The sequence below is a fragment of the Chiloscyllium punctatum genome, chromosome 19, assembly GCF_047496795.1.
Source record: "Chiloscyllium punctatum isolate Juve2018m chromosome 19, sChiPun1.3, whole genome shotgun sequence".
NCBI classification, from domain to species: domain Eukaryota; kingdom Metazoa; phylum Chordata; class Chondrichthyes; order Orectolobiformes; family Hemiscylliidae; genus Chiloscyllium; species Chiloscyllium punctatum.
In genome coordinates this window covers 72,852,525-72,872,015 of record NC_092757.1, presented here as the reverse complement: position 1 = coordinate 72,872,015, position 19,491 = coordinate 72,852,525, and the positions used below count along the sequence as shown (strand labels likewise).

Here is a 19,491-nt window from a genome sequence, read left to right as displayed (position 1 = left end):
ATGCCCAACCGGTTGCAATATACAATATCACACAAAGGAATTTGCAGGTAAATTCCCCACAGAGTAGGGAAGGTAGAAGTCAAAACATAACCCAAGCAGATGGTCACAATTATACAAATAATCATTTACATTCGAACACCATTTCTACAAGGGTCAGTCTATAAAGCAGCATTATTTATTCTATAACTGTTGGGTTCACATGATAAGAGTGAACTACAAATTACACAGCACTTAAATTTGTCCAGTCAGGAAGCTTTATTACAGACAACCACCAAACTATTTCCAGATTTAAAGCAAGTGTAAAAGTGTGGGAGACCAGCATAAGGAGATATGCCTTTGTCATGTTTTCATTCTCTTGCTGGCTATACCATGTAAGAGAATTCCTGAAAGAAGAAAATAAGGAAAATCAAGTCACGACAACAAAACATAACTGGGAGAACAAGAACCCAATTACCTTTATTGAAAAATATTGAGTTTCAAAGTGGTGTCAAATTGGATTGGATCTAGTGAATCAGTGACCTAGAGGCCCACTTGTCCAACCATTGAGGTAGCTGCTAGCTCTAATCCTGAGCATGAGATTACACAAGCAAGCTACACATCTCTAGTTATACTAACCTGTTCTATATCTTTCATAAATACTATCTGTTGCAATTTTTGTGAACAGAAGTTGTAAATTAATTTCCACTACTCAAACTACAAAACTACATAAAATATTTAATTCCAGGAATGCTGCAAGTAGATTGTAATGCCTACATTAACATAGGACGTAAGCTCCTAGGCAAACATTCACGTTAATTAACTAATGTGTGTGTCTCTGATATAAAATGCACGTTAGCAAAAAGTGTTTCAAATCAACTCTGAATTAAACTGCAATTTACACCTTTCACAACGCATGTTTGGCAACGTTCAGAATCCTTCCAAAAATTATTCAATGCAAAGGTTATGCTCAAAGGCTTTCTATTTATTCTTTATAATATTTGGTCCTTATTGTGCACAATTATTGTTTCTGATTAGGGGAAAAAACAACACTGAATGCAACTGTCTAAACTGGTGTGGAATTCTTTTGCTTACAATTACCTGCAGCGACAGACACATTCAAAGATTCAATCCCAGGTTGCAAGCCTCTACCTGCTGGTATCGTCAGCATTGCATGACACAGGCTGCTTACATCATCAGAAAGGCCAAAACCTTCATTTCCTGTAGTTCAGGAGATAAAAATGGTTTCCATGTGTAAAATTAACTGCAACAAACTCAATGTTAAATGCAAAGCAAAAGCTAGTGATTTGGACATGTAAAAACAATGTGGTTGCTTACTGCTCCTGCCTTTCTGAAATCATTGTCTGCAATGTGTAAAGCAGTTTGCAAATCCCAATCATATTGAAAACTGAATTTAATCTGGTCAACACTGACGTCCAGTGACAAAAGCACTCTGTGCCTTTGACATGCACTCTGTTCTCTTGCAGTTCATTTCAAAATGTTAAGTGAGTGTAGGCAAGAGTGTGTGTACAATATTGAAGGCTTCAACAAAGGCCAGTAAATGGCTTTGACATTTTAACTGTAGTTGTGCTGCAACCAGTGTTACATCCATGTATTTGGATATCAAATTGGAACCCAAATCACAACCTAAAATGCTGCTTTTTGGTTGATGTGCAATTATCATAATGTTGGCTCAAACATTCTAGGGAGTATTGTGTTCAGACAGCTGAAGAGCAGAACAATTTGCGCACATCAAACAACTCAGGTCAGGAATACCACAGCCAGCTGCACAGTAAGGCTCCCTTTACTCATCTCCATTTGTTTATACATCAGAAGCAAATTGCTGCAGTCAGCTCCAATCTTTTCCCTGTAATATTTCATATCAGCACAAGGACAAACATAAAAGAAATCCAAAATTATTTACATTTCCACATTGCTTTCCATATCCACAGGATAGTTCAAAGCACCTCATAAGTCACTTAATTACATTTGTAGTATACTAACAGTTGTAATGCAGACAATAGCAGCAGTTACACTGCAAACTAAGATCCCAGAAAAGTTGGAGATAAAGATCCAGGTAATCTTTCCTGGTGGTGTTGGTTGAAGTATAGAAGTTGGCCAAGCCATCTGGAGAACTCCCCTGCTTTTCCCCCGAATAGTATAATGGGATCTTATAAGTTTACCTGACGAAGCAAATAATTACTTGGTTTAAAATCTAATCCAAAATATAGCAGCTCTAAGCATTTAACACTCCTTCAATACTGTCAGCCTAGATTTTGTGCTCAAGTGGTTTGAGTAAAAAATTATATCAAAGTACATACAGCTGTGACAAGCCAGTTTCATAAAACTGTACATTGAATCAGTGTACACAGAAAGCAAATGGGAACATGAGAATTAGGTGTAGGAGTAATCCACTTGGCTCCACCAGCCTGCACCACCCTTCACAAGATCATGGGTTTCTCACTATTGTATTAACTCCACTTTCCTGTTGTCTGCCACATCCTTTGTCACTCACAAATGGCACTTTTTTGTAGTTGCATCACTTTTAAAAAGGCATAAATTGTTCATATAAATTGAACAAAGAAATATTTTATGTACACATTTTCACACAGAGTAATCCTCCGCAGTAGGGTATCATTTCATCAGGTTTGAATGTAAAGTCTAAACATTCAATTTATTGCCATACAATTTTAACCACAATTTCTGTCCAACACTTGCAAATTAAGCAGCCATTTTACGCTACCCAGAACCAGAATCGTCTGTTGCCTCCACTGGAATTCTGCACAGGGAATGACTGGTGCAAAGGTAGCCTCTGTAGACTTTCCAACGGTTCCCACTATTTGCCAGCCTTGGGCTGCTTTTGCCTGTATGTAAGTTAAAGAAGACAACAGTGCTATTGTAAAATTATTTAGAAACACTCCGAAGGTAATGTCAATGTTCAAAGTCTAAATTTCTGTTACCGTTAGTAGTTGAGGTAAACTAGAAGTGCAATAGATAGTCATAACTTCAAGAACTCCAGCACTAGCTTTGCTCACAGTTGGTGTTAGAGAACAACTGGAAGATAATACAAAATGAACATTAGCAAAATAAGCAAAAAATATGCAAAGTTTCTCTGGACAATGAATCTCCATTTTGTACATTTCTTCATTTACCAGATATATGATTCACACTTAAAATATACAGCTATTGTCAGCTGTGGTGCTACTGGTTGTACTCTTACCGCTGATTCAGAAGGTTGTAAATTCAAGTCCCACTCCAGGACTACAGTACTAAAATCAAAACTGATATATCAGTCTAGTACTGGGTTGGGCATTTAAGATAGGAATGAGGAGGAATTTCTTCTCTCAGAGAGTAGTGACTCTATAGAATTCTTTACTGTAGAGGGCTAACGAGACTGGATCATTAAGTAGATCAATGCTGGCCTAATCAGCTTCTCAAACAGTAAGGGAATCAAGGGTTATAGGGAAAAGGCAGGGAAGTGGGGTTGAGGATTTTCAAATCAGCCACGATCTCTTTGAATGGCACAGCAGACTCAATGGGCTGAATGACCTACGTCTGCTCCTACATCCTATTGTGTTACAGTCTACAGTTCAGATGAGACATGAAATTCATGCCAAATTCTGAAGGGCAAATAAGATTTCATGGCACTACTTTTGAAAAAAAAAATGCGGTTATCCAAGTAATCCTGGTAATTTTTATCCTCCCACTGACATCAAAGCAATAGATTTAGTCATGAACAACATGCTGTTTGTCAGAGCGCTTGCGGTGCGCAAATTGGCTACTGCATTTCCTTTGCTACAGCAGTGACTACGTTTCTAAACTATTTCATTATCTGTAAAATGCATGGGGATTTCCTGTGGTCATGAAGGGCTCTATCTAAAAAAAACTTTTCTTTTGATTTCCAAGAATTGATAGCCCTGTGTATAGTCTGCACAATATCTTGCCTGAACTCAATGAATAATGTTCATACAAGCTCAGCACCTTCTTGAGTGCTGTGTTAAAGGTGTCACACAGCAGCTAATTTTTGTAACAAGATGTTGGAGTAGATCAGTTTTGTTTGTAACTCTTAGTAAACAGGTAACTGTTAAGAGACTTGACATTAAGAAACGGTATTCACAACCTCAGAATACCAAAAAAAAAGTGTTTCAGAGCTAATGATTTGCTTTTTGAAAAGCAGCATGAGAGCAGGGGAGTGTCCATTAATTATGCTCGAGCTGGGGGAATGGGGCAGCATCTTTGAGGCTGAGCTGATGGGCAGAGGCTGGGGGCTCTTAACTGAGTCTCAGTCTGATAACTACCTCACTTTGTGGCGGGGGGGGTGATGCCAGTTAAAGCATGACATCACAGATAACTATGTTATTGATGGGTGAATATGTTGCATACGTAAGGCTGAACAATAATTTGGCTAATACTGCTAAAGCCCTAAAATTACTAATGTCTATTGGGAGTAAGGAGCCTCAGCTTTTGAAGTTGTCTAGCGGGTTTAGCGACCTTGCAGCTTGTGTGAATGAGCAAATGGACGATGGCATGGGAAGCCTTTCTAGCAGAGATAGTCAGAAAGGAATGTAGTGGTAGTAGGCAACAGCATAGTTACGGAGAAAGGTTATGTTTCCTGAAGCTGTAAGTGAGAATCCAGACAACTGTGTTACCTGCTCAGTGTCAGGGTTTGGGATATCTGATTGGGACTGGACACTGATGCCAATGGCATAATTGGAGGAAAGAGATTCTGCTGAAGTAGGTATAAGAAATAGTATTATTTATATCATAAATGTATAGTAAATACACAATGTGTGTTTGAGCTATAACTATTACTATCACAAAGACTGGGACCCAAATATTCAAGGGCACATGACATGTAGAAATGACAGGAAGCTATGTAAATATGAAGGGATCTGTTCATTACAGTTGCCATTGGAACATTTGAGAGAGATTACCTTGTTTGAAGAGATCAGGATGTAAAGTCAGTTTGCGTAAAGGTGAGAAATAATAATTTTAAGAAATCACTCTTGAACGAATGGTACATGCCTTCACCCTGCCCACCCATCGCCCTATGGGACAGGGCACAGAAAGAAATATTAGGGGATTGTGAGAAAGGTATAGCACCAATTATAGGAAATTTTAATCCACATCTAGATAGGGTTAATCGAATTGCCATTAGCAGCCTGAATGTCATGCACAGTGTTTTTGGGACAGTTTCTGACAGCAACATGTTCTAGAGCCAACTAGAGGTCAGTGACCAGACCCAGAGTGGATCCAAGATTAGTTAGTTACACAGGGGAATTGAGGAAATAAAGACAAAAGTGTCTAAAGTAAATTGGAAACTAAATTAAGTTTAGGCCAGAAGAGATATAGTGTCAAAAAAAAAAGTGGCCCTAGAAAAAGCACAGCAGGTCAGGCAGCATCCGAGGAGCAGGAGAGTTGATGTTTTGGGCATAAGCCCTTCATCAGGAAAAAGATTTAGTGGTGGACACTCAATAAGCTATTTCAGAATATGGAGAAAATACACAGTTTTTAAAAAAAAGAGGATTCTAAAGGAAGAGTGCACTAGCTTTGGTGAACTAAGGAAGTTAAAGGTAATAGCAAACTGAAAAAAAATTCTGCAGAGGTGTGGCAGTTCAGAATTTGGAACAGAATACAGCAGACAAAGCATGACTATAAGATTAATAAGGAAAGAGAAATTAGAACATAGAAGGAAACTAGCTACAAATATAACAATGGGTAGTCAGAGATTCGAGAGGTGAAATAGGAAGGAACATGAGAACTGGTCCTCTCAAGAACAATGGAAAATATGGAACGAGCAGATGAACTGAACATTTATCTTCTGCCTGTCTTCACTGTGGACCATACGAATGACATTCCAAAAATGACTGTGACTTAAAAGGTAAAAGGGAATGAGGAACTTAAAACAATTACAATTAGTAGAGAAAGGGTGCTGAAAAAATTCTTACAGCTAAAATCTGACATATGCCCTGGCCCTGACAGATTTCATCTTAGGGTTTTAACAGACAAGGCTGCTGAGGTAGTAGATGCGTTAGTTTTAATTTTTCTGAATTCTAGAAAATGTCCCGTCAGTTTGGAAAAGAGCAAATGTGACTCAACTGTTCAAGAAAGAAGGGTGACAGAAATCAAGAAACTGTAGGCTCGCTAACTTAACATCTGACAAAGAGAAAATGTTGGAATCAGTTAAAAAAAGGTGATAGCAGCATACTTAGAAAACCTTAATGCAGTCAGGTAGAGTTACCACGATGTTGTGAAAGGGAAATCCCGCTTCACTAATTCTTTTGGAGTTTTTTTGAGAAAGCTACAAGCAATACAGATAGAAGTGAATCGACTGTACTTAGCTTTCCATAAACTATTTGACAAGGTGCAACATCAAAGGTTCCTACACAAACTAAGCGCTCATTGTGTATGGAGTAAAGTGTTGGCAAGAATAGAGGAATGCTTGGCTAATAGAAAGCAGCGTATGGGCAAAAATGGGTCATTTTCAAAGTGGCAAGATGCAACGAGTGGAGTGCCACAGTGATCATTGCTGGGGTCTCAACTATTTACAGTCTTTATCAAAGAGTTGGATGAAGGGACCAAATGTACAATAGCTAAACTCGCTAATGACATAAACAAGGGTAGGAGATGAGTTGGGACGAGTACATTGTGAATCTGCTAAGGGATATAGTTAGTGACTGAGCAAAACTCTGACAGGTGGTTTATAATGTGGGAAAAGGTCCATTCTGTCAGGAAGTTTAGAAGCAACAAATTATATACATAGAGAGATTGCAGAACTCTGAGGTACAAAGAACTGTGTGTGTCTCAGTAAATTAATCATAAGAAAGTTGCTATGCAAGTGATCCAGAAAGCAAATGGCACATTGTTATTTATTGCAAGGGGAAAGTAATCTCAAAGTTTTACTACAGTTGACTATGGCATTGGTGAGACATCGGGAATATTTGCAGAGTTTTGATCTCCTTATTTATGGAGGTCAGTAAGTGCATTAAAAGCAGTTCAGAGAAGCTTCACTCAACTAATTCACTGGTTCTTGCAATTGGAAGTGGAGGTGTGGTTGGGGTTGCCTTACGAGCGAAGGTTGAGCAAGCTGTGCCTGCATCCACTGCTGTTTTGAAGATCAAGAGGTGATCTTAGAGAAACACACAGGATCAGGAAGGGACTTGACAGGGTCGATGCAGAAAAGATGCTTCCCATTGTGAGAAAGATAAAAAATAAAGGACATACTTTAAAAACAAATGGTCTGCCATTTCAGGTATAGTTAAGGGGGATTTTTGTCTCTGAGGGATGTGACTGTTTGGAATTCTTTTCCCCAGGGAGTGCTGGATACAACGCGACTCAATACCTTTATGGCAGAGGTGAACAGGTTCTTCCTGAACATGGGAGTCAAAGGTTATTGGCTTTAGGCAGGAATGTGGATTTGAATTCACAATCAGACCAGCCTTCAACTTACTGAATGTTGGAGCAAGCAAGAGAGGCTGAATGGCTTACCTCCGTTTCTAATTCGTGCTCATGTATACTGAAGTTGATATGTGTGCACAGCATGATCCCACAACCCACATTAAGATGGATGAGATTATGAGTTACTCTGTTTTCATGACAACAGTTGTGGGACATTATATTATTTGGAAAACTGGGAGATTTGGAAAGGCAAGGACTAATTAGGGATACTCAACATGGCTTTACACATGGGAAACTGTGTCTCACTAACTTGATTGAATTTTTTGAAGAAGTGACAAAGGCAGTGCAGTCAATGTTGTCTATACAGACTTCAGCAAAGTGTCTGTCAAGGCTCCACACAGTAGATTGGTTAGTAATGATAGATCACATGGGATCTGGGGGACCTAACTAGTTGGATACAAAATTGGCTTGAAGGTAAGAAACAGAGAGTAGTGATAGAGGATTGCTTTTCTGACTAGAGGCTTGTGACTAGCAGTGTGCTGCAGAGATCATTCTGGGTCCACTGCTTTTCATTATTTATATAAATTATTTGGATGTGAATGCAGGAGATATGGTTCGTAAGTTTGCAGATGACACCAAAATAGATGGTATAGTGGACAGCGAAGAACATTAAGTCAAAGTACAATGAGACCTTGACCAGATGGGCCAGTAGATCGAAGAATGGAAGTTGGAGTTTAATTTTGATAAATGTGAGGAGATGCATTTTGGCAAGGCAAATCAGAGCAGGACTTATACAGTTAATAGTCGGGCCCTGGGCAGTGTTGCTGAACAAAAAGACCTAGGGATGCAGGTGCATAGTTCCTTGAAAGTGGAGTCATAGGTAGACAGGATAGTGAAGAAAGTGTTTGGCACGCTTGCCTTCATTGGTTAGAACACGGAGTATAGGAGTTGGGATGTCATGTTGCGGTTGTACAGGACATTGATAAGGCCACTTTTGGAATACTGCATACAATTCTGGTCACCCTTCGATAGGAAAGATGTTGTTAAGCTTGAGAGGGTGCAGAAAACATTTACAAGGATATTGCCAGGACTGAAGGATTTGAATTATAGGGAGAGGCTCAATTGGCTGGGGCTTTTTTTCCCTGGACAGTCAGTGATGTGACCACAGAGCTTTATAAAATCATGAGGTGCATGGGTAGGGTGACTAGCCAAGGTCTTTTTCCTATGGTGGGGGAGTCCAATACTAAAGGGCATAGGTTTGAGGTGAGGGGGGAAGATTTAGAAAGGACCAGAAGGGTAACTGTTTCATGTTGAGGCGGGTACAATTACAACATTTAAAAGGCACCTGGATGGGTATACAAACAGGAATGGTTTACAGGGATATACACCAAATGTTGGTAAATGGGACAAGGTCTGGTCAGCACGGACGAGTTGGACCGAAGGGTCTCTTTCCTTACTGTATGACTCTATTCCTTAAAAGACTGTATGACATTTTCCATATCTGTGATGCCTCAGTTTTACATTTCATCGAAGATATAACAATAACTGTGGTATTCCCTCCATATTACACTCAAGTGGTTTTCCAGATGACGTGGTTAAGTCCTGCAATGGGACTTGAGTCTACATCTTTCAAATCTAGAGGCAAGAGTAGTTTCAGTGAGAATAGTTGCCACTTTGTTAGCAGTAAATGGATCAATACAACATGTTCAAAATTACCAGCCAAACACTTCAGGGGAACAGATTTTATTCAGTTTATGGCCATAAATCTGTCTCCTGTTGAGACCAGTCCTGGTCATATCACAATGCAAATTATATTATAACAATGCAACATGCCAAAATAAATATGTTTTAGAATGAATATAATAATTTGCTGAAAATATTTTCAATAAATGACCTATATAATACCAATAACACGTGGATATGGTTTAAATAAAACAGTATCAGTTGCTGACATCACTGTGATTCATCGCAGGTCAATCATTTCAAAATATCTTCACTAATTTAATTTTTTTCACTAACACTCACTCAACACAAAAAATGACATTTGTGCAGATGGATACCAGACCAGGTCTGAGAACTCAAATTCAAAAACAATTTTGCTCCTAATTTATTTGTAGATTTTCAATGACAAAGAAAATTGTTTATCTGACCTCACTGTTACAAAGTATACATGGACACCCCTAAAATGGGACAATGCCACCTTGACAACAAGTCTTGCTGGTATTCCTTAAATAACTTTTGAACCAGCCCAGTCGGCAAAGGGGGTTGGAGAAGACGCCTTTCTTACTTAATAAACAGGGTTTGAGTGCCACCTGCTGGACAATTTTGTGAAAGCAGACACAGCATTTACAACATGACCATCAAAAACTAATGAGATGCTTATTGGTATAATTTATAAAAGATCTAAACATCTGTTTTCTTTCAAAAAGCTATTCTTGTGATAAAAGTACTATAGATGCTCTGAGTAAATAACTAATTTAAAATACCCTATCCCAAGATTACTCTTGATTTAACGTTTATTCACAACAGTTGAATGAATCGCAGAGATGTCAAAACCGGAGGATCCATTTAAAAGATCATCATTCCTCCTGGCACTAAAGCTTTATGCTTCCATCTTCGGTCGCCCAATTAAACAAGAATTTAATTTATTAATGTTTGGTTTTCATTTATTTTGTGACAATCTTTAAATGCCAATTACATTTCACAGATTGTGTTCAACAGCGGTTTAAAACGTAATACACCCAAGGCTAATCAATGGTTAACTTCAAATATAAGGGCTCATAGTTACCTGTTGTGCTGACTTACAAGAACAAGATCCACTCCAAGAAAGTAAGCTGAACGAAGCACAGCTCCCATGTTCATGGGATCCTGGATTCCTTCCAATGCCAGCCACAAAATCGGTTTGTCACTGTGTTCAAACTCAGAACCATCAATATCTGTTGAAGAGCATTGATCATATTTCACATAGTCCAGAGGTGTCACCTCAAGACAAATACCTTGGTGAACTTGGTTCTTACATAGCCTGTCAAGAACCTTTCTCATCACCTGATGTACTGGCACTCCGATTTCCCTTACTCGCTGATAGATTTGCTGCATTTCAGCTCGCTGACTTCGATTTTCTTTCACAAACAGTCTGAAAATCTTTCTACGCAATTGGGAAAGGGCCAAGTTACAAGGTGCAATGCCAAACAATATCTCTGAATTTGGCTTTCTTTCAATGAATGGAGAAATCTTTGACATTTTTCTGTTCGTAAAATCATCATTTCTAAGGTTGAGAAATTCCAAGTTGCGGACATGACTAGGTTTCAAGTTCAATTGTGTATGTATGACTTTAGAAGGGTTTTGAGATGGCAAAATAAAACTAGCATTATTTCGTTTTCTTGAAGTTCCAGTGGAAAGATTCATTGCTGGTCTTTTTATCACTTTCAATGTAGCAGACCCGTGGAAGTTCTTTGGGAACTCAGTTAATCTCTCTGCATTACCTTTAACATCCAAGTCTGCCTTATTGAAGTCGTGTTCATGACTCTTACTTGACTTAAATGTCTTCTCAGATTTAACTGTGGGCTTCTGTTTGACTGATGTACTGTCGTTGGATATTTCCCTTTTGCAGCTACAACGATGAACAAACCATAACCAGGAAAACTGCCTGAGACTCCTCCTCAGGCACCTGGCAGCTTCGTTTGACATAACAGATAACATTGCTGCCTGTTTTAAAAACTCCACCTGTCAAAAGCAAATTGTTTCTGTCAAGCCACTATATATACAGATACTCTTTGCTGAAAGAACAGTGACAGCCCAGTAAGTAAATGCATCACTAAATGTAGTACCCAAATCATATTATCTAGAAGGCCCAAGGTTTGATTTCTTGTCTGTGCAGACAATTTATTTCAACCAGTAATTTGGATGTAGCAAGCTGACTCATGCTCTTAGCTGGGAAGGTTAAAGTGACTAGTTACCATTCCAATGACAATTTAGTGCTTGATGCTACCCAATGTACACAGAGAGAGAATTTTAGGTGGGAATAAAGTCTTGCTTTGCATACAATGCCTAAAAAAGTAAAATACCCTCAAAATAGTTACTAGTCTGCCACATAAAGTAGCAACCAAGAAAGCAATTGGCACTCAGGGATTGCCCTCCAGTGTCAATCAGGGCAGACTAACACTACAATAGAGTTGTTTTTCTCAGGGGGAAAGCAGAGAAAGAAAGAAGAGAGTTTAGATTCCAAATTAGAATGACAATATATCATAAGAAAATACAAAACAGGACCAAGAGCAACCATCAGCCACTTGAGTCAGTCCTGCCATTCAATAAAATCACTGTTGATCTTCGATCACAATGCTACTTTCCCACCTGATCCATATATCCATCTGTTCTCTTGTATCCAAAAATCTATTGCTTTCAACAATAAATATATTCAATGAGTGAGTATTCATATACCATTGGGATAGGACATTTCTAAAATTCACAACCATCTGAGTAAATAATGGCTAACCCTAAATAAGAAACTCTTTATTCTGAAACTATGCACTCTGTTTCCAGACACTTTAACATCAAAAACAGCTCTCGATTCTTTGTATATTTGACTGAGGTCACCTCACAATCTTCTAAACTGAGAATATTGGCTCATTCATCTTATCAAGGTCAATAATCTCACACTTGCCCACATTAATCTCCACTTACTACCTCTTGCCCAAACACAATATCTGTCCATAAGCCCTTTCAAACACTGTGTAGGACTGTCATTCCCAAGGCTGATCAAGTAGGTCAATTCCCCTGACAGATCTGATTTTAAGTCTAGGGATTGAGGGGCAGTGCAAGAATGCAACAGATTCAAGCCCCCTGGCCCAGGTGGTCACAAAGACAATTAAGTATGAAAGTGTGTTTCTCTTAAATATTAAGCCCTTTAGCCCTCATTAACCCCTCCACCCATTTCCCATCCTAACCTGATAATCTTTCAATTTAGTATTCTAACCAACACCAGGCATTTAGCACCCCATTCTAATTCAGATAATGATTGCTTTCCACAACCTAGGATCAATAATGGTAGAATGATACCTTTAAGAGTACTGTCAACAAACAGCTAGAACAACTTTTTTTTCCAACTCTCACTGATACAGGCAGCATTTGTTGTTATTTAGATTCCAAGGCTTTTTAAAAAATAATTTAATAGTATTTTGGTTACCTCTCACTGACACGGGCAGACTGTTTTTATTTTATATTTTAAAAGGGCTGAGAATTCAAACAACTGATTGGTGGCTCAAGAACTGATGCAGTTAAAATGAGACAAACTCTTAAGTTTTGCTGTTAACTGCAAAATAGGTTGGCAGAGGCAGCGGTGACAGTGGCTGGTGATGATCCTGAAATTTGACAAAAGTTTCCTTGGCAATGGAGGAGATCTGGGGCCAAGCACATCAGAAATTGAACAGTCTGGCTTGGCTCAAAGAATGATTGAATTAGCATTGACAAAATGTCATTCAAGAAAAGAGGGAAGGTTAAAACAATGGTTTTGATTTTTCCAGGTGTTGAAGAAAATTCTGGCCTATCCAAGACTTGGCATTGGATAACCAGTCTGAAAACAAAGAGGGAGTGGAGAGGGATTGCACTTGGTGAAGGTTAGGTAGAATTGTGTGCCACCAGTATATAGTTGTAAACTGACCTGATGCATTCGCATAATGTAGGAATGTAGATGAGGAAAAGGGAGAGCTAGATTCATGGCAAACTCCAGAGAAAGTGTGGGTGTGGGAAAAGGAGCTAACACAGGAAATTCTCCACATATAATTAGATGGCCAAGACGGTAAAGAAAAGAAAGGCAGTGGAACTGAGCTGTCCAATAGATGATGCACTGTGCTCTCAACCATTTCAAAGGCTGAAGAGAGGTGAAGAAGAATAGGAGGAGACAATGCATGTAGCACAGTAACAACCAGATGATAACTTTTGATTTTGTTCGGGGTCATTTTAGTGCTGCAAAGGCAGGCAGGTGCAGGTTTGGGAGGTGCTAAAAACTGCATCCTTAAGTCATAATGATCTATTGCCCAGAAAATGGCCTTTTCATCCTTTGTGTCCGTGCCAGTCAAAAACAACTACCTAACTATTCTATCCCATTTTCCAGCACTCGACCCAAAGCCTTGTATGCTTTGGCATCACAAGCGCACATCTAAGTACTTATTAAACATTGAGGGTTTTGCCTCTATCATACTTACAGGCTGGAAATTCCAAATTCCCACCACCCACCAGGTGAAAAAAAAATTCCTCACATCTCCTCTAACCTTTTAAGACGATAACAAACAGGAGCAGAAATTAGGCCATTCAGCCCATTGAGTCTGCTCCACTGTTCAATCATGGCTGATACATTTCTCAACCCCATTCTCCTACTTTCTCCCTCGATTCCCTTACCTTTAAACTATGCCCGGTTAATGACTCCTCCATCAAAAGTTTCTTTCTGTCTATCCTATCTAAAACCTTCAAAATTTTTTACATTTCAATGATATCCTCCTCAATCACCTCTGCGAAGAAACCAATCCCAGTCTGTCCAACCTCTTCATAACTGAAACTCTCCAGCCCAACATTTTGTTAAATCTCCTCTAAACCAGTGCCTTCCTCTCCTCACATTCCTCCAATAATGTTCAGTCCAGAACTGCACATAACACTCTAGCTCTAGTTTTCTAGAGTTCCAGCATAACCTCCCAGCTCTTAAACTCTTATGCCTTGCCTAATAAAGGCAAGTATACTATCTGCCTTCTTAACCACTTTATCCACCTATCTTAACACATTAAAGAGACCGGTGTATAAACACAAACCCCAAAGTCACTCTAATCCTTGGTACTTCCTAGAGTTCAAACATTCACTGTGTATCCCTCTGCTTTGATTGTTCTGTCCAAGTGCATCAGTTCACAATTATCCTGTTTTTCCACTGATTTGCCTATATTTTCCTATAACCTCATTATTAAGCAGCCCACCAGTTTTTGTATCATCTGCAAAATTACTGATCGCGAAAGAAACAGGAGATTGGAGAAGTTGGGAAATGGGATACTTTACATCTCATCTTGTTTACACGTGACATGAAGACAGCATCTGCCAACTGCAGAAAACCCAAAGAACCAGGACAGTGCTGGTTTTTCGTGAGGCACCCTGATAACTTTGTCGAAATAGATCACATGTCCTGGCTTTCCACCTTTTTCTCAATATAAACTGGGCACGGGGGACAGAAATCTATGTCAAACTCTGACCTTCTTCCCGTAACCACTGATCACATTGTGTGTGGCAGACCTTTATCAACCTCCTGAGCTTTCCAAGGGGAGCCATCACGAGTTTTTGATTGTGGACGATGCCTCTTAAAACACCTGCTGTAATGGGATTGCCAACTTTCACTGGGTAAATCCTAGCGACGTCAACCCATGGCTTTCCACCGCCTGTCCCACAGACGCCTGCTATTACGCAAACAACATGTTGATCGTTGAACATCACACAACACCAGGTTATAGTCCAACAGGTTTATTTGGAAGCACCAGCTTTCGGAGCGACGCTCCTTCACCGGATGTTCATCACCAGATGAAGGGGCGTCACTCCGAAAGCTAGTGCTTCCAAATAAACCTGTTGGACTATAACCTGGTGTTGGGTGATGTTTAAGCTTTGTGCACCCTGGTCCAACACCGGCATCTCCAAATCATAACCCGTTAATCAACCCAGACTCTGACCTTTGAGATATTTTCTCATGAACAGGTGGAACTTGAAGCTAGGATTCCTGGCTCAGAGGCAGGTACACTACCACCGCGCTGCAACATCCTTTAATGTTGACTATTGAAAATCTGGTTAATTATCCAGAACAGGACAGGACAGCAAGGTAACGGTGTTCGTAGGCGATAAAGACATTAATTAATAAATAATACACCCGGTGAAGTCAGGAGCCGGGACAGCTGCAGTAAAATGCAAAGGCCTGAACTTACTATTTAAATGTTTGTGGGGTTTAGGGAAACACTTTAGTTCCGCCACCCAGTCCATGAGGATTAATCAAACTGCTCCTCCGGCCATTAACCGACTCCCGCGCGCTCGGAGAAACCGCCCGCCGAGCAGCGCCATAACTTAGAGCCGGGGGGGGGGGGGGGGGGGGTAGACACGCGGCCCTCACGCGCTGCAGCCACGTGACATTCTCCACCATTACTCCCCTAGGCCCTGGTTACCTAGCAACCATCCCGGATCGCGACCGGAACCGGAAATTCCGCTCCTGACACCGCGCAACCCGGAAATCACCTTCCTGACACCCTGCTACTCTCAGCGTCTTCCATGTGACTGGAGTCACACTCTTTCATGTTCCTTCCCCTCTCCCCTTCGGTTAGGTTCAGGTGTTGAGCTAGGCCCATCACCGAAGATTTCAAATGTTCTACACCACTTTTCATCTGTACAAGTTAAAAAAAATCACAACAGCAGGTTATAGCTCAACAGGTTTAATTGGAAGCACTAGCTTTTGGAGCGCCGTTCCTTCATCAGATGGTTGTGGAGGACACAATTGTAAGACACAATTTATAGCAAAAGTTTACAGTGTGATGTAACTGAAATTATACCTTGATTGTCTGTTGAATCTTTCATCTGTTCAAATACCATGATACTTTCACTTCTTCGCTAACACCAATTGTTAGTTTACCTGAGCATGAAACTTTTAAAAAAGTTTTGTGATTCACACATGAAAAAAGTGAAACTACCATGATATTTCAACAGATGAAAAACTTAACAAACAAGGTATTTTTCAATGTATAATTTCAGTTACATCACACTGTTAATTTTTGCTATAAAGTCTGTCTTACACTTGTGTCCTCCCACAACCACCTGATGAAGAAGCGGCACTCCAAAAGCTAGTGCTTCCAATTAACCTGGTGTTGTGTGATTTTTAACTTTGTACACCCCAGTCCAACACCAGCATCTCCAAATCTTTTGATTTGGTTTGATATTTTCCTCATTGAAGGTACTGAAATGTTGGCCCTGCACGTATGTCTCTACAGTGACATATCCCACTTAGCTATATCCAGTTTAAGCACTGCACCGAATCAAACAAAAACAGGAGATTTTTTAAAAATTAAGCTGTTCAGACATCCTCTGACAACTGGGACCCAAGTGCCCCTCAGAAAAGGATTCAGTGCTTTCCCCACAGTTTGTATCCAGGCATTATGGATTACAATGTTACCCCCCCTTCAACCCATTAGAATCAAAAGACATACAGCACAGAGAAAGACCCTTCGGCCCAACCAGTCTATGCCGAACATGATCCCAAACTAAACCAATCCCACCTGCCTGCTCCTGGTACTACCCATCCAAATGTCTTTTAAACGTTGCAATTGTACCCACATCCACTGAAGATGTTACCTAGTAGGTCTGGAAATGAACCTTCCAGCTCAGTGAGCAAACCTGCTTCCAGTATCTACATCGCTAATTTTATAAATTATCAGATCATCTCTCAACCTCCTATCCTCCAATGAAAAACATCCCAGGCGTGAAAGTAAGGACAGCAGATACTGGACATTAGAGTCAAGATTAGAGGGGGTCTGGAAAAGCATAGCAGGTCAGGCAGCATTCGAGCAGGAAAAAAAAAATCGACATTTCAGGCAAAAGCCCTTCATCAGGAATGAGGCTGACAGCCTCCAGGGTGGAGAGAGAAATGGGAGGTGGGTGGGGCTGGGGAAAGGTAGCTAAGAGTACATTAGGTGGGATGGAGGTGGGGATGAAGGGGATAGGTTGGAGAGGAGGGTGGAGTGGATAGGTGGGAAGGAAGATTGGCTGGTAGGACAAGTCATGAGGATGGTGCTGAGCTGGCAGGTTGGAACTGGGGTAAGGTGGGGGGAGTGGAAATGAGGAAACTGGTGAAGTCCACATTGATGCCCTGGGGTTGAAATGTTCCAAGGTGGAAGATGAGGCTTTCTTCCTCCAGGCATCAGGCAGTGAGAGAGTGGTGGAGACGGCCCAGGACCTGCATGTCCTCGGCAGAGTGGAGGGGGGAGTTGAAATGTTTGGTGGGGTTAATTGGTGCGGGTGTCCTGAAACAGATACAATAAATGACATTTGTGAATATGTAGGTGAAACTTTGTGAATGTGGAAGGCTCCTTTGGGGCCTTGGATGGAGGTGAGGGGGGAGGTGTTGTAATTCCTGCAGTGGCAGGGGAAGGTGGGTTGTTGGGGGGGGGTGGGGTCGTGGATCTGACCAGGTAGTCACAGAGGGAACGGTCTTTGCGGAAAGTGGATAGGAGTGGGGAGAGAAATATATCTCTGGTGGTGGGGTCAGTTTGTAGGTGGTGAAAATGTCGGTAGATGATGCGGTTTATGCCAAGGTTGGTGGGGTGGAAGATGAGGACCAAAGGGGTTCTGTTCTTGTTGCGGTTGGAGAGGTGGGGTTCGAGGGCAGAGGTGTGGGACGTGGATGAGATGCATTGGAGTGCATCGTCAACTACGTGGTAGGGGAAATTAGTCTTTAAGTAAGGAGACCATCTGGTGGAACTGGTCCTCCTGGGAGCAGATACGACAGAGGCAGAGGAATTGGGAATACGAGATAGCATTTTTGCAGGAGGTAGGGTGGGAAGAGGTGTAATCCAGGTAGCTGTGGGAGTCAGTGGGTTTGTAAAAAAAATGTCAGTATTGAGTCAGTCGTCACTGGAGAGGTCCAGGAAGGTGAGGCAGGTGTCAGAGATGGTCCAGGTGAAGTTAAGGTCGGGGTGGAATGTGTTGAAGTTGATGAACTGCTCAACCACCTTGCAGGAGCACATAATGGCATTGATGCAGTCATCAGTGTAGTGAGGAAGGTGGGGGGGTGTGTGGAGTGGTGCTGGTGTAACTACGGAAGACTGACTGTTCTACATAGCCAAAGAGACAGGCATAGTGGGGGCTTTGGCTACCATGTTCATCTGGAGGAAGTGGAAGGACTTGAAGGAGAAATTGTTGAGGGTGAGGACCAATTTAGCCAAACGAATAAGAGTGTCAGTGGAAGGGTACTGGTGGGAACGTTCAGGAGAGGAAGAAACGGAGGGCTTGGAGGCCTTGCTCATGGCGGAGGGAGGTGTAGGGGGATTGATTGTCCAGGGTGAAGAGGAGGTGTTGAGGGTCAGGGAAACGGAAGTCCTGTAATTGGAAGACAAAGGTGGTGCCTCAAACATATGTGGGGAGTTCCTGGACTTGGGGGGGGGGGGGGGGCGGGGGGAGAAAGAGAAGGGGGGAGATAGGACAGTATCGAGGTAGGTGGAGATGGAGTTGAGTGGTACAGGAGCATCCTGAGACAAATGGGTCAGCTGGGGTGGTCAGGTTTGTGGATCTTGGGAAGGAGGTAGAATTGGGCGGTGCGGGGTTACTGGACTACTAGGTTGGAAGCTGTGGGTGGGAGATCTCCTGAGGTGATGAGGTTGTGTATGGTCTGGGAGCTGATGGTTTGGTGATGGGGGAGTGGTAGGAAGTGGTGTCTTAAGAGTTGGCACCTGGCTTCAGCGGTATAGAGGTAAGTGCGCCAAACTACCACTGCACCCCTTTTTATCCACTGGTTTGATGGTGAGGTTGGGGCCTATCCAGCCTTTAAAACTCAAACCTTCCATACCCAGCAACATCTTGGTAAATCTGTTCTGAACCTTCTCCAGCATGATAATATCCTTCCTATTAACTGGATGGCCAGAACCAGACAGTAATCCAAAGGAGGCCTTGCCAATGTCTTGCACAACCTAAACATAATTTCCTTATTCCTATACTCAAAAGGACTAATCAACAAAGGCAAGTGTGCCAAACACCTTTTCAACCAGCCTGTCTATAAGACAAACTTTAAAGAATTATATACCTGAACCCTTAGGTCCCTCTGTTAGATTAGATACCTTTATTAGATTCCCTATAATGTGGAAACAGGCCTTTTGGCCCATATAGTCCACACCAACCCTCCCGATTAATAACCCACCCAGACCCATTTCCCTCTGACTAATGCACTTGGCACTATTGGCCATGCTAAATTGCCCATTCACCTGACCTGCACATTTTTGGACTGTGGGAGGAAACCCACGCAGACACGGGAAGCATGTGCAAACTCCACACGGACAGTTGCTCAAGGTTGGAATCGAACCTGGGACCCTGGTGCTGTGAGGCTAACCACTGCCCCACCATGCC

General features: G+C 41.4%; 1 protein-coding gene across 1 annotated transcript; it reads right to left on the bottom strand.

The window, feature by feature from the left end:
• Nucleotides 1-231: 231 nt before the first annotated feature.
• Nucleotides 232-15,450, bottom strand: mrm1 (mitochondrial rRNA methyltransferase 1 homolog (S. cerevisiae)). Its single transcript, XM_072589669.1, has 6 exons — nucleotides 15,318-15,450; nucleotides 10,163-11,097; nucleotides 2,937-3,030; nucleotides 2,720-2,840; nucleotides 1,078-1,197; nucleotides 232-383 (listed from the first exon to the last, which is right to left on the bottom strand). The coding sequence occupies exons 2-6, from the start codon at nucleotides 11,071-11,073 to the stop codon at nucleotides 340-342; spliced, it is 1,290 nt and encodes a 429-aa protein (XP_072445770.1). The 5' UTR covers nucleotides 11,074-11,097; nucleotides 15,318-15,450; the 3' UTR covers nucleotides 232-339.
• Between the last annotated feature and the right edge of the window lie 4,041 nt (nucleotides 15,451-19,491).

What these genes read in the sequence shown, in the direction of transcription:
- mrm1 (XM_072589669.1), bottom strand. Translation starts at nt 11,073, where the DNA reads ATGTTATCTGTTATGTCAAACGAAGCTGCCAGGTGCCTGAGGAGGAGT. An exon ending in CTTGTAAGTCAGCACAACAG is followed by an intron (nt 3,031 to 10,162) that starts GTAACTATGAGC and finishes ATTATCTTCCAG; the next exon opens with TTGTTCTCTAACACCAACTG. An exon ending in GTTTACCTCAACTACTAACG is followed by an intron (nt 2,841 to 2,936) that starts GTAACAGAAATT and finishes ACTTACATACAG; the next exon opens with GCAAAAGCAGCCCAAGGCTG.